Source organism: Mesocricetus auratus, unplaced genomic scaffold (genome assembly GCF_017639785.1).
Source record: "Mesocricetus auratus isolate SY011 unplaced genomic scaffold, BCM_Maur_2.0 Super-Scaffold_4256, whole genome shotgun sequence".
Lineage (NCBI taxonomy): Eukaryota > Metazoa > Chordata > Mammalia > Rodentia > Cricetidae > Mesocricetus > Mesocricetus auratus.
In genome coordinates this window covers 16,687,078-16,701,391 of record NW_024429182.1, presented here as the reverse complement: position 1 = coordinate 16,701,391, position 14,314 = coordinate 16,687,078, and the positions used below count along the sequence as shown (strand labels likewise).

General features: G+C 51.0%; 1 protein-coding gene and 1 long non-coding RNA gene across 10 annotated transcripts in view; one reads left to right on the top strand and one right to left on the bottom strand.

Moving 5' to 3' along the window:
• The window catches only part of Pax2 (paired box 2), a 79,770-nt gene that overhangs the window by 49,625 nt on the left and 15,831 nt on the right, over positions 1-14,314 (top strand). For all 9 annotated transcript variants that reach the window (XM_040743937.1, XM_013125964.3, XM_021233936.2 and 6 more), the window contains 2 exons: positions 9,679-9,854; positions 12,266-12,392. In XM_040743937.1, coding sequence (XP_040599871.1) covers positions 9,679-9,854; positions 12,266-12,392 — 303 coding nt within the window. The remainder of the gene's footprint in view (positions 1-9,678; positions 9,855-12,265; positions 12,393-14,314) is intronic.
• On the bottom strand, positions 11,509-12,629 carry LOC121139920. Its single transcript, XR_005876715.1, has 2 exons — positions 12,380-12,629; positions 11,509-11,611 (listed from the first exon to the last, which is right to left on the bottom strand). It is a non-coding gene; the product is annotated as an uncharacterized LOC121139920 (long non-coding RNA).

Genomic DNA, 14,314 nt, shown 5'->3' with positions numbered 1-14,314 from the left:
GCAGGCCAGTGCTGCTGCGTCCCTCTCTTTGGTACTGTCCCTTCTTCCATCTGTTTTGTGCCTTTTATGGGTGCAGGGTGCTTTTGTCTGACTGTAAGTGCAGCACATGCTTATTGTAAAATATTGGACAGGACAGTGCGTTTCTAAAACACCCAATAATCGATAACCTCATCATTGAGTGATGACCAATGTTGAAGTTAGGAATATTTTAGAGTCTTTTCTTCCCATGCCCGTGCAACTTTAGAGATGTAATTCTTGATTAAAGTTGGAGTGCTGCTATGCACACAGCTTTGTGTCTTGCTAGTTTTATTTAACATTATATGGTAGCATTTTCACATGTCATTACATATTCCTTGAAAACATGATTTTTTTAATGGCTGCATAATCTTCCACTGTTCGATGTGCATGTCCTTTTAAATTCTAGGCTCATCATATTTTAAAGCTTAGCTGTGTTCGGCAACAGTGATTTCCTTAAGTGCCCTTCTCGTTCCTCCCTCCCTTTCTCCTAGTCCCCTTACATCGTCAGGTTGGCCATTTAAGCTTATGGAGGCAGAATTTCATCTTTCAGAGCATATCTCTTCTGTGGAATTACATCTTTTAGACTCCCTTGGCATGGAGTTTCATGTGTGTTCTTTTCTCCTGTGGGATTTCCCCCAAAGTCCCTTTCTTTGCCAGCTTTAGACAAGGTCTCCTTCCTCCCAGATTCCCATCACTTCCCTTTAATCCATTTTTCTTCCTTGGCCAGAGCCAAGGGATAGGACAGGTGACCATCTCTGTGACACAGAAGGGTTACCTAACCTCTCTGAGCCTACGTTTTGTTTTCTTCTGAGTTTAAATCTCTAAGGAGGAATTGGAAGACGTGGTCTTCAGGACACACTTAGCAACTGGAAAGTGTGGTGACAAATCCTCAGTGGCGACTTCTACCATTGCTCCCTGTTTTTCTTCTGAAAGGTAGAATGGGGGAGAAGGGCAAGTTCAGGGCTCACCCATCTTTGCTTTTGGAATTCAACACGTCAGCCACCATCTGAGAGCACATGGATCAGGCCCTGTGCTATGCTTACAAAGATGAGGAAATGTGGGAAGCTCTGCCTTGTGAGACAGTTCAGTGAAGAGAGCAAGCATGGCCCTGTAGCTGCTGCACACAGAGCTTACTTTTGGCTCTGACATTCACTGTGGTAAGTAGGTTTGGAACAGTCACCTATCTTCAAAAGCCCTGTTTCCCCAGGTTATGAGCTCAGCTTCCAGGGGGCACACCGCTGTGGCCTGGCCCTGCCTTCTCTGCCATCGTTCATTAGCTGCCTCTGTGTGACCTTGGGAAAGTCCCTTAACTTCCACACTTCTATTCCCTTATCTATGACATGGGTGTAATAATAGGATCTCCCTGACAAAGTTTTTCGTATAAAAACTGAATGTGTCACTACAGTAAAAACTCTGACACAAGCACCCATTATACCCTGAGTGCTAAATAAATTCGATGCCATTGTTCTAAGAGTTAAATCCCCATGCCTGGTATCATACCAGATTCTGGGTTCATGTTGTTAATATTTCTACAGCAGAAATTTGGGTAGATAGTGTTGGAACGCTGAGAGAGGAAAAAGCCAGTGTTGCTGTAGGACGACCCCAGCCTTCTCATCTCTATCCAAGGAAACTCTGCCTACAAGGCTCACGGACTTGTCCAAGGTCACACAGAAAGTGATCAAGAAGAGCCTAGATTAGCCCTGGGGAACGGGACAGCTATTCCAGGGCTGAGTCATGCCTTAAGGATGTTACATCTATCCCAGCCTTGGTTTAAGGTCCCTGACATAGTGTTCCCAGAAGTAAGTAGGTATGGGCAGGCATAGCAAGCCTGAGACCAGGCATACTATCAACCACCCCAGCCTCCCACCATAAATAAGGTGAATCCACTCAGTGTTTAGAAGCTGGGTGTGGCCAAAAGAAGCATGAGGGTTTGCCAGGGCTGGTGGACTGCACAGACCTGGCATTGCTCAGAGCCAAAACTTTGGGCCAGATCCCCAAGAGTCCTTACTTTCTGTTATTTTGTTTTGTTTGGGACAGGACCTTACTATGTAGCCCTGGCTGTCCTGGAACTAGTTCTATAGACCAGGCTGAGCTCAGACTCACAGAGATCCACCTGCCTCTGCCTCCTAAGTACTGGGATTAAAGACGAGCACCACAACACCAGCTTGCCAAGGGCTTTTTCACCGTTGTCAAACTTGATTTGGGGTGCATGGCCAGAGCAGACTCCAAGCTTATCCGTCTTAGGGGGGGAAGGAGTGGAGTGTCCCACCCTGTCTCCTGTCCAGGCACCGCAATACAGTGGTGCCTGGTCTCTCCTTGCTCTCCTTTCCTCCTCCTCCTCCTCCCCCCCCCTGCTCCAGGCTTCCCGCTCCTCCCTTCCCTTCTTTCCCGTGTCCATTTCCCCATTCTCTTCCCATCTAGACCCCTCCCCTCTCACCCCTTGTTTTCTTGCTTCTTCCCTCTTCCTTCTGTGTCCCCCCCTTCCTTCCTTGCTCTTCTCCCAGTACAAAAGGTGCCCCAGTTCTGGGGTGCAACCTCATTCCCTGTTCCACCATCAGATGGGAGGCCCCAAATGGCATCCCAAACCTGTCCAGGTCCTGCTGTGCCACTGCTATGGGGGGGTGGGGCTGGGGCTGCACAGGCGGGCTGCCCTGAATGACAAGAGGGGATATTGATCGCAGTCTGAACTCAGCCCAGCAGATAGAAGGTAATTAATGACTCCATTTGCCTCAGTACCGGGGAGAACAATTGAGTTTGAAACTCCAACAACTGGCAGCTGGGGAGGACTGGGGGACAGGCTGGGGGTGAGCCCTTCTGAGGGGGGAGGGGTGTGGAGGAGATAAGGTAGAGGAATAAATTCAATGCTCCTGCCCCAAACACTGCTGTCTTTTCCTCCACTCTCTTTACTCTCTTTCCCTCCGGTTCCAGTTCCTGTGGTCATGCTGGACTTTTCCAGAGCTGTTTTCCTTGTTTGTAAAGTTGAATGGATGGGATGTCTCTCTTGGGTGCTCTGTGAGGCAAAGCGTGGCCAGTGCCTTGAGTCTGTCCCAGAGGGCAGGAAGTAAGTGGCACATGATGGCTGTGATGAGAATGGCCAGAAGACAAAGGCAAACTTGACTTTCTGGGAAGAAACAGACATTTCTGACTTCAGGCCCAGGCTTTGCTACTTAGCAGCTATGTGATGTTAGACAGAGCAACTTGCTCTGTGAGACTTAGGTCTTTAGCTGAAAAAACGGTGATGATGATGACGATGATGATGACGATGACAACGACAAGAACCTAGTAAAGTTGAATAGATTTAACAAGTATAGGTGAAAGCATGCTGTTGGTTTCCTCATGACCAGTGCGCCTCTGTGTTTGGGCTTAGAAAACTAAAGCTCAATGCCAGATTGCTTGCATAGCATATTCAAGACCCTGAGTTTGAGCACCACCTCTAGAAGAAAAAAATTTAATACTAAAGCTACATAGTTTTTTTTTCCTATGTTAAAAAGTGTCTTGAAGGTTGGAGACATAGCTCACTGGTTAAGAGCATGTGTTGTTCTTTTTTTTTTTTTTTTTTTTTTTTTGGTTTTTAGGAGACAGGGTTTCTCTGTATTGTTTCGGAGGCTATCGGTCCAGCCCGGCCTCGAACTCACAGAGATCCGCCTGCCTCTGCCTCCCGAGTGCTGGATTAAAGGCGTGTGCCACCACCGCCCGGCACATGTGTTGTTCTTATAGAGGACCAGAGTTCCAATTCCCTCACCCAAACCGAGCGTCTCACACTACCCGTAACTCCAGCTTCAGGGAGAGCCGATGCCTCTGTTCTCCTTAGGCTCCTACATTCACATGCACATACTTTCACACAGGAAAATAATGCCTGCATAGCATTAAAAATAAAAATAATCAGCTGAGAGGTGGTAACGCACACCTTCAATCCCAGTACTTGGGAGGCTGAGACATGCAGTCTCAGTGAGTTCAAGGCTAGCCTGGTCTATAAAATGAGTTTCATAACAGTCAGGACTCTTATACAGAGAAACCCTGTCTCGAAAAGCCAGTGTGTGTGTGTGTGTGTGACACATATATATGAATAATTTTAAAAGCTCAAGCTCAACTCGATCCTGTTTGTTGGGATTTAGTGTACTGCCCCAGCTCACCTCACTCTGAGGGTATAGACTTTTAGGAGCCCCGGTGCTATCTGACAAAAGAAATGGCTAATTATTCTATCCTGCTCCCATAATCCTCCTCTCTTTTGGTGAGTGCATGGCTCCATTTACCTCTTTTCCTTTGCATTGGCCACTTTTGGAATCCAGGTAAAGGTAAACACAGGAAGAACAGATATATTTTCCCTTCGTCTCCAGCCAAAGTCACAGCGTTCAGCTACTTCCCGCTCACCGAGCTTCTGAGACATCACTGGATATTCCCATTTGTGACTGGCCAGATTGAGGGTTCTGGCCTGGGGTCAGGTGTGAGGTGGGGTCTGCTCCAGAGCAGCCCAGGAGCAGATGAAGTGGCAGTTTTGATAGGGTAAGGCTGTCAGGAGGTGCCAGATAGAGGGGTAAGGCATGTCCCTTCTTTCTTTTCTTTTTATGTGTGTGAGTGTGTATGTGGTGTATGGGTGTGTGTGTGTGTGTGTGTGTGTGTGTGTGTGTGTGTGTGTGTGTGGAAACTGAACACAGAGCCTTGAATACATGCTCCATCACTAAGCTCCCCTGCTAGTCCTGAGATACTTTAAAGATCCTAGAAGTAATACAAGTCATTGCACAAAGCGTAGACGATGTCAGAAAGCACAGGCAGAAAGAAAGTAAAACTGCTTATGACCAGGAAGAAGCCACTGTGGCCGTGTTGGGGGCAGTATTTCCAGGAAGATGATATTTGCATTCATGGTTGTCCTTTATGTGGAGGTTTCCTGCTATGTCACTGAGCGGGCAGTGCTGTCACTCAGTTCAGCCCATAGCTTAACTGTTTGCTGAGGAACTTCCTTGTGCTGGGGTCCCTGATGGATATGCCCTAGAACTGGTCACTTACCCTTTATCTGATCTGTACTTCAGCCACTCATTAAAGGAGGGTTGATTCCTAGCAATACTGGAGAATTGCTTGGAAGTCCAAATAATCCAAGATCTGTGAAGACTTTGTGTTAGGTATTCAGCAAATAAGGAGTCAAAGAAGATAACATGGGTTTAATTAATTCATCTATAGCTGTCTGTGTTCCCTAAAGTACTTGGAGTAAGCCCATCCTCCCTGGGAATAAGCGTGCTATTGTGGAAAGGGGCCCTAGAATGGCCACTGGCTTAAAAGTCCTACTACCCAGTTCTGGGACCTTTGGATGTGCTGTGTAAATGCTCCCACTGAGCCATATCTCCAGTCCAAGGGGTCCCGATCCTTGTGCAGTGCTAGGGGTCTGGCAGGGGCCAGGAGAAAACAGGATTGACCCAACAGTCACTATTAGCCAGCACATGGTCCTATCTTAACACTGAGGGAGACTTAAGCCACAGCTTAAGACTATTTTCAACCTCTCCCTAAAAGCATAGCCTGAGAGTTGAAAGGAATAATGTAAGTAGGGATTGTTCCAGAAAGTTCAGACCATACTGGCATCATACTCCAGCCTTCTTGGAGTACAAATGTAGACTCGTGTAGACTCTGATCTCTATCGTGGAGCAGCTTTGATTCCAAGGCTAAATTCTCCCTAAACTAAGAACAGTGTTTTCTGTTAACTCGAGGCACAGTGGGTAGATGGTATTACTCAGGAACAGTGTTTTCTGCTGTTAACTCGAGGCACGGTGGGTAGATGGTATTACTCAGGAACAGTGTTTTCTGTTAACTCGAGGCACGGTGGGTAGGTAGGTGGTATGCTGAGGCAGGAAGGACTTCCCAGGGATGGGAGTAGATGCTGGCCAGAGGCTAGCGGGAAGTGCAACTCACCTGACAAATGACAGAGCTGCACCAATCAGGTAAGACTGGTCAGTCTAGAGAATTTCTGACAGGGGCCTCATTCTGAACACCACAAGGGAGAGTCTCATTCATTCATTCAGTACCTAATACGTGCCATGCCTAGCATAGAGCCTAGCATAGAGTTTCAGAAATGCATGGTCCCTGCCCATAGGAGTGCAGAACCTAGCTCCTTGGGGGTGGGGAATGTCTTTGCAATTGATGCTACCTTCCCCCTCACTCAAAAACCTAGGTCAGGACTCAATTCTGACTCTGCCAATGGGCCCATGGCTTTCCCAGGTAGCCCTTCAAGCTCTGGCTGGTCCTTGCAGTGGCCTCTTCTCCATCGCTTCTGGGAGGGCACTCCAGCTGGCTACTCCACCCACCACTTTACTCCCCTTCCCCGCCCTCTTCTTTCGTGCTTTATCTTCCCTTCTGCGCTCTTCTCCCTTCTCTCCTCTTCCTAGTCTCCCATCTCACCCCCTTCTAGCTCCCGACTGCCTTCCAAAGCCGGACACCCAGTGGTGACACCAGGTTCCATCCTTCTTCCAAGCGTCTTCACCCCATCCAATACCTCCTGGCTTTGGGTACGGAAGGTCTCCTCCTTTCCCCCCTGTCCTTCTGTCCCTCCCCTGTTTCTCTTTCTTCTTGCAGAAGCATCTCCTCCTTGCACCTTCCAGGCCCATGGTCCCTCCCTCGTCTTTTCCCTGCTTCTGCCAGCCTTAGCTCCTCCCTCTCCCTTCTTTCCCAAAGGAAGGGCATCACCCCTTCACAGAGCATGCCGGTGACAGCCCAGGCCTGTGGCTGAACTGCAGGGACATATCCCTGTCTCCCCACCCTCGGGTATGCTCACTGTCTTCTCCCTGCCCTGTAGCTCACTTATCTGAACCCTCCCCTGACACGAGTCCCTCCATCACTCTCCTTCACTGCTCATCAAAACCCCGCCTTTCCGGATGAAGGTGCTTCTTCGAGGCCTTTCTCGCCACGTGCTGACTCCTTCCAGACTCCTCCAGCCTGAGTTCTCTGCCGGCTTTGTCCTGCTGCTGCAGCCATGAGCACTTTCTTGCTTCCAGCCTCCCCTGCTCCTTCTCCTCTCTCCTTCTCCCCTGATCCTTCTCCTTTCTCCACCTCCCAGTGCCTCCTCTGCCAGTAGCCGGCTTCCTTCTCCTTCCCTTCCAGCCCTCCCCAGCTTTCTGTTGCTGCCTCTGTAACCTGTCTTGCCACCAGGGCCAGTGTGAACAAAAAAATAAATAAATAAACGGTCAGTGAGTGGAGGGAGCAGCAATAACCCCTAAAACAGTACTATCAGTGGAACATGATTGATCAATTGAATTCCATAGCGGCTGAAAAATGTGGGATTAAGTAGTGTATTATACGCACAATGAGTTGAGGCATGATGTTCATTTCAAGTTCATTTCGCCGGCCTCTGCCACCAGATCAGGCAATCAATAGGGGCAGCAGATATCATATATCACCTCTCTGCGGGCTGGGGAGAGAGCACCATAATCTCTCGCAAATTTAGAGTGACAGATTTGTCAAGATCTGAAGGGCCCCTGAATAAATGAAGGCAAAGGGACTCCTCCAGCCAGTGACCTGAGGACAAAGCTTTAGTTCAGCTCACACACACACACACACACACACACACACACACACACACACACCCTCTCAGTCACAGGGTGAGGCAAGCCACACACAGGCATGTACACAGATCCACACCGAGGCATGTTTAGTTCAACACACACACACACACACACACACACACACACACACACACTTGAAGGCATGCTCACAGACAAATGTACCTTCTTCTCCCTAGGACCCGTTCGGTAGGAGCAATAAATACAAAGTCCCTCGAAGCTGCTCTCACTCGGCCTAGCAGCAGGGCTTCCCCCAGCAGGAGGACTGCAAGCAGAGGCGGTTAGGCACAGTGGAACATGGGGACAGGGACAGGAAGTGGAGGCAGCGAGCTCACAGGAGGACGGGGACATGGCCTCACTTTCCTTGTGTGCATGGGTTCTTTCAATAGAGATTCGTAGCATCATTCAAACTCATCCAGACCCATATTCACCCAGATGTTTATTACACACACATACACACACACACACACAGAGAGAGAGAGAGAGAGAGAGAGAGAGAGAGAGAGAGAACACTCACACAAAGAGAAAAATAAGCATACTGTATTTCAGCTCCCCTACAGGGTCACACATGGTTCCAGAACCTCTCTCTCTCTCTCTCTCTCTCTCTCTCTCTCTCTCTCTCTCTCTCTCTCTCTCTCTCTCTCTCTCTCTCTCTCTCTCTCTCTCTCTCTCTCTCTCTCACACACACACACACACACAAATACAACTACCAGGTCTTGCATCCACAGGAATACAAAAATACCACCAAGGCTGCCTCTACCCATCTTGGGCTCCCTTCTCCCCCTCTCATTCTCTGCCTCTCTCTGTCTCTCCATATTTTCTCTCTTCCCTCACCACACGCAAACTTACTTTTCTCCTGAAAAGTTTGGCGGGAAGATGGGAGGTCCTTTTGAAAAGTAGTGCCTTTTGCTCCATCTGGGAGGCCAGCAAGGGAGGATGGCTGTAGATTGAGGTTAATCAATATGTAATACTTTCTATGGTCTCCTAAATGATACTGTATGATGTTACTGTATATAATGCAATATTGATTATATCATATCATATAATCACCTATAAACTGATATATATAGCGGTCCCAGACAAACACCCTGAACCCTAAAGTACAGGCTGGCCCCAAGCCCAAGGCTCCCTAGCTTGTCATGGGCTGTGGGGAATCTAAGGGATGGCGGGCCGGGGTTAGAAGGCCAGTGCAGTTACTAAGTGAGGGCTCAAAGGGGCTGTAGGACAAGCTGTTTGTCCTCAGTGTGCTCTAAAAGCTCCAAGTGACCAAACACTGGAAGGCAGGGACAAACGGGGCAGTGAGCAGCCGAGGTGGATCCCCACTTGGAGACCAGACTGCCTTCCGGCAAGAAACACACTCTAGCCCTAAATCCACAGGGCAGGTCTTGACTCCTGGTGGAAATCCGTTGTAAGAACCAGGCATCCAGGGAGCTGGCTTCCCCTGAGGTGTGAGCCAGAGCCCTCCAGGGGAGACTGGTGGCCAGGCCACAGCAGTTTTTATGCTCTCTGGAGTCTGTCCAGGGGTGTCCAAGCGGCATGTGACTCCCTTTGCTCCTGCTCTGTCTCCAGCCCAGCCAGTATACCTCAGCTTTCCTCTCAGAGGCCCTCCTCCTCGGGAGTAGTTAATTACTTTACCCACACTCTGTGTTATACTTAGCTTCAGAGATTTGATGATTTTCAACCCCTGGAATCCGTGGAACTGAAATTTATCTGCACCCAGTTCAATTCTCCACAGTAACGCCTGTCTGAGAGCCCAACCCCTCGCCCAGATGGCTCAGGTTGGGGATGGGTGGAGGCCCCGGGAAAGGAAAGCCTTGGAAACAGCTTTGTGGAGCCCCTGACTCCACCTCTGCCCACCCTGCAATGGCCTCCCTTCTTTTCCTCCCCTCAGCTCTTGCAGGCTCTGGCTTCCTCAGCCAGGTCTCTGAGGAAGGGGCAGCCTCATGGGCCTGTAGGCCTAGGCCTCCAGCCCCCTCTAGCTTATGGACTGGGAGTAAGGGACCTTAGCAGGGGCTCAGGGGCCCAGGGTCCAGAGCCAAGTGCACAATCATTTCCCACTGCATGCTGCTTGTTTCTGATGGCCTGGTGCTCATGCCTTAAGTATCTATGTGTTCCACAGATGTGTCCGAGGGCTCTGTCCCCAACGGAGACTCCCAGAGTGGTGTGGACAGTTTACGGAAGCATCTGCGGGCCGACACCTTCACCCAGCAGCAGCTGGAAGCTTTGGATCGAGTCTTCGAGCGTCCTTCCTACCCTGACGTCTTCCAAGCATCAGAGCACATCAAATCGGAACAGGTGAGAAGGAAGCTTCCTGCTCACCCAGCAGGGCGCGTGCTCATATGGCTACCGTGTGCGCACTATGTGAGCATGACAGCACAGGCCACCGTGTGCGCGCTATGTGAGCATGACAGCACAGGCCACTATGACGGCATGATTAAGAGAAGTAATGTCCGTATATCGTCACTGAAGATGATGAGATCTGGTGGAAGGATACATGTTATCTCTATTCAGGGTTCCCCATTCCTTATGAAGGGCAATGCTGGCCATCCCTCAGTTCCCCGCCCTAGCTCTGCATTCTGTGATCCTGGTACGAGAAAGACAGAAATTCCCTCTTGCCGTGACCTTTGCCCTGCCCCCACACGGCCCTACAGAAGGTCTATGAAGATCCTCCTGTCCTGTGTCAGAAGGAAAGCCACCTGCACCTGCCTCCTTCTCCTTGATTCATCCTTCGACTGTGAGCCCAGGCCAGCCAACAGCTGTCTCAGTCACCCACAATGCTTATGGAAATAGAAGAGCACAGGGCACACAACATAGGCTGACACATAGTGACGTCAGCAAAACACAGCACTCTGAAACATATCCCCAACGACCTCACACTTCAGGGCTAGCAGGGTGGCTCAGTGGGTATTGGCACTTGCCACCCAACACTGTGAGCCTGACAGCCTGGATTTGGGCCCCAGAACCCATGTAGATGTGGGAGAGTAGAAATGACTCCACAGAGCTGTGCTCTGACTCTCACATGTGTGCCAGGGTGTGACCTACTCCCCACACCGTGATTTTTATTTTAGTAATTTTCCCATTTCCACTATCGTTCCCCCACTCTTCCTGCCTCACACAGCACTCACTCCCTGTGTAACCCAGCAGTCCTGCAGAGCCAGAAATGCACACGCTTCCCTGGACGCCCCTTCAACAACCCTCTAGCTCATGCCTCCACCCACACATCAGAGCAGCTCCCCAACCAGCCTACATATATGGCCCAGGTCAGGCCTCCAACTGCAGCACAACACAGCCTGCTGTGCACACACGCACACACACACACACACACACACACACACGCACACGCTTGTATGCTCACACACAGGCGCACACACATGTACACCGGCACAGCCCCTCAGGCTCCGCTCAGCACAGTTTCACTCCAGGACTCCAGCAGCTCCCAGCCTCTCTCTCTCGACTTTCTCCCCGCCCGTCCTTTTATCCCATAAGCTGTTTGTCTTCATAAAACAAAAATCAAAAGTCTTTTTAAGGTGCCCTGAGCCATAAACCAACAAAGGAGGAGCTGGCCGAGGCGGGCGGCTCGGTGCACCCTCCCCAAGTCCCCGGCTGTATTACAATGAATAACCTTTATTTACTTTCATTAGACTATTAAACACCAGCACAGTCATTTTTCCCCCTGAAACTCGGAGCAGGGCCCATAAAGCAAATCCGAAGCCTAATTGAGTTCATTTTAATTTCTCTCCGATCACAGCGAATTACTCTGGTGATAAATCAGGGGGCAGCCTCACCCCCAGTAGAAGGCCTAATTTGCAGCTAATTACAAAACTGATTTCTACAGGAAGATCAATACGAGAAGGAATTGGAAATGACGAGGCAATCCCGTCCAGCCAGGGAGGGGAGAGGGTCCTCTGGGGGGGCCAGGAAGCGGAAGGAAAAAAAACGGACCCGAAAGAGCAGAAAATCAGTTTTAATTTAACGTAATATTAATCAGAGCAACTTTTCCTGCTTTGTGTGGCTCCTAGTCTGCCCAGCTCCAGGGTCTGGCTTGGTGGTGGCTGCAATAAAAAGGCAATTACCCAAGCGTTTCGGGCAGGACACCCTTTCAGACTCGATGGCTGGCCCCCTCCCACCCTTCTGTTAGCCATGTGGACTCCCCCCTCCCCAATTTCATACCCCAGTGCACAGGCAGAGAGCAAGGGGCCCATGGGGCCGTCTTTGTTTGTTTTTTAAAAAGGGGCGCCCATACCCCATCAGCCAACCCAGCAGTGCCAGGTTGGAGGCCCCACCAGGCCCTTCCCCCAACAACCACCTCAGCCATGTGTCAGGGGCCATCTCTGCTCCCCAAGGCTCTGACTCAGAGGAACCTGAGCACCCCATACTTCTCAGCAAGGGGTCCTTACTGCTGTACTTCCTCCTGGAGCTCCTTAGGCAAACGATGATGGAGTATCTCCAGGGGTGCTGGGAAGTCCACCCCCCAACCCCCCCACCCCCGTGTACAGACCACACCTCCCTCACATGTCAGGTGCACCGCCACTCTCTCCAAACTCTCCCGCCCCGCCCAGCGAGCCCCTCCCCATCTCCCTGCCCCACCCAGCCATCTCCTTCTACCCCATCTGGGAGGGCTCTGGGGTCCTCCTCTCCATCTGCACACCGAATCTTTCCATGTATACGCATCAATAGAGAGCTGTCACTTTTCTCTCTCCTCCCAGGGGAATGAATACTCTCTCCCGGCCCTGACCCCGGGGCTTGATGAAGTCAAGTCCGGTCTATCTGCATCTACCAACCCCGAGCTGGGCAGCAATGTGTCAGGCACACAGACCTACCCCGTCGTGACTGGTAAGGGGGCTTTCAGGAGGGTGGGGCGCTGCTTTCGGTGGGGTGCCTCCGATCTAAGCCATCTGGGGCCCAGTGTGACAAGCGGGCCCCCTGCCATGGTGTCTGCAGAGGGAGAGAGAGGAAGCGAGAGAGAGCCTTCCTGAGCAGATGTGTGTGACGTAGGCATGAAATACTGTGGTCAGGGTTCTCGCTTCGCCCTGAGAATGTGGGGTCTGGAGGCCTGCTGCCTGCGGTCTTGCTTCCTTTCCTCGAGCTGTCCAGACTTCCCAGCCCCTGGTTAGAACGTGTGCAGAAGAACGTCAGGGCAAACCGGCCAGCTGAGGAAAGTGACTCAGAGGTTCCCAGTCTCTAGCCTGCACACTTCTGTGTCCCCAACGGTGCTGAGGGGCTTCGTTCCCCTCTCCAGGCAGCTTGAGCAGCCATGCCCTGGGACCTGAGGGTGTAGCGGCAGCCTCGTAGAGTGGAACACCTTATTGCAGCCTTTCCCCCACTTCCTGGAGAAAGCCACTGAGAGGAAAGTTGGACTCCAAGGCTGGGGGAGGTCAAAAACAGGGCAGAGGCATGGCGGCCAAGCGTCCCGGGGATGAGAGCCGCAGAGGCACTGGAGTGGCCATGGAGGGCTAGTAGATGATGCTTCAGATGCCACCTCCAGAAGGGTTTCCGGGCCAGGAGAGTGCTCCAGGAAGAGAGACACACATTGAAGGGTTATTAAAATTCACCTAATTATTCTGGAGGCACTAAAGCCAATGTGCCGTTCGTACCTTGGGAGACAGGATGATCCAGAAGGGTCTCGGTGGGGACTGGGAGACACTGAGGCATTACCTGTGAGTGAGCTGAGACCGCTTGGCGACAGGACAGCAAGGCTGTAGGCAGCCAGAATCACAGCCAGAGGTAAAGAGGGAGCAGGCATGGACCCTGCCATAGGACAGGGTTCTGTGGTGACTTGTACTGGTGACTTGGTAACTTCCTGTGGCTAGGAGCACAGCTCAGGCTGAGGTGGGCTCCAAGCCCCCTCCAGGGGGCTCCAGAGAGCCCTACCTCTCCCATGCTCTCCTGAAGTGTGTCCAGCAAAACCAGAGTTGTAGTCTTCGGCTAGGAATCCAAAGACTGAGTCTATGAAGTGGTCCTGGGCTGACCAGGCCTTCAGGAGTGATGTCCCCACTGAATCAGGATGCAGCTCAGATCTGTAGTCCTCAATCTTCCTAACGCCGTGACCCCCTCATGCCTGTGACTTTCCTCATGCTGTGGTGACTCCCACACACAACTGTAAAAGTGTTTCCTTGCTACTTCGTAACTGTAATTTTGCTGCTGTTATGAATCATAACGTAAATATCTGATACCCAAGATATCTGATATGCGACCCCAGAGGGGTCATTGCCCACATGGCTTAGATCAATGGGCCTGGATATTAGTTCTCCGATCTTCCGACCCAAGCCAGGGCATCTTTCCAGTGCGGTGGCCGCTCCTCAGAAGTACTGGACTTTTCTCCCTCGTCAGTGCAGTGGTCCAGAAGGCAGGAACTTCCTGGGGATGGACATGTGGCTCTTCCGGGCAGGACTCCTGCTGCAGGGGACACTGGGGGGCTAATGTAGAAAAACGCCTCCACCTTGAGCTGCCTCCGCCAGTCTCCCCCCCATGGCCCTGGAACGGTCCCAGCTCAGCCTGGGAACATCTTAGGCTGATCCATCTGGATCCAAGTGTGAGAAAAGTTCATTTCAGACCCAGCTTGACATTCCCAGGTGGCAAGTTAGCACTAACATCTCAATCTGTATGCGACATTTCAATCAAGCGAGGAGTAACAAAAGCAAAGCCATTAACATTCGGAGATGTTCACCAGTGGTAATGACGGGGAAACTCGCTCAGAAACTGGAAATTACCAAAAAAGAGCGGAGTGTGGAGGGGGTGGGGCGTGTGGGGGCAGG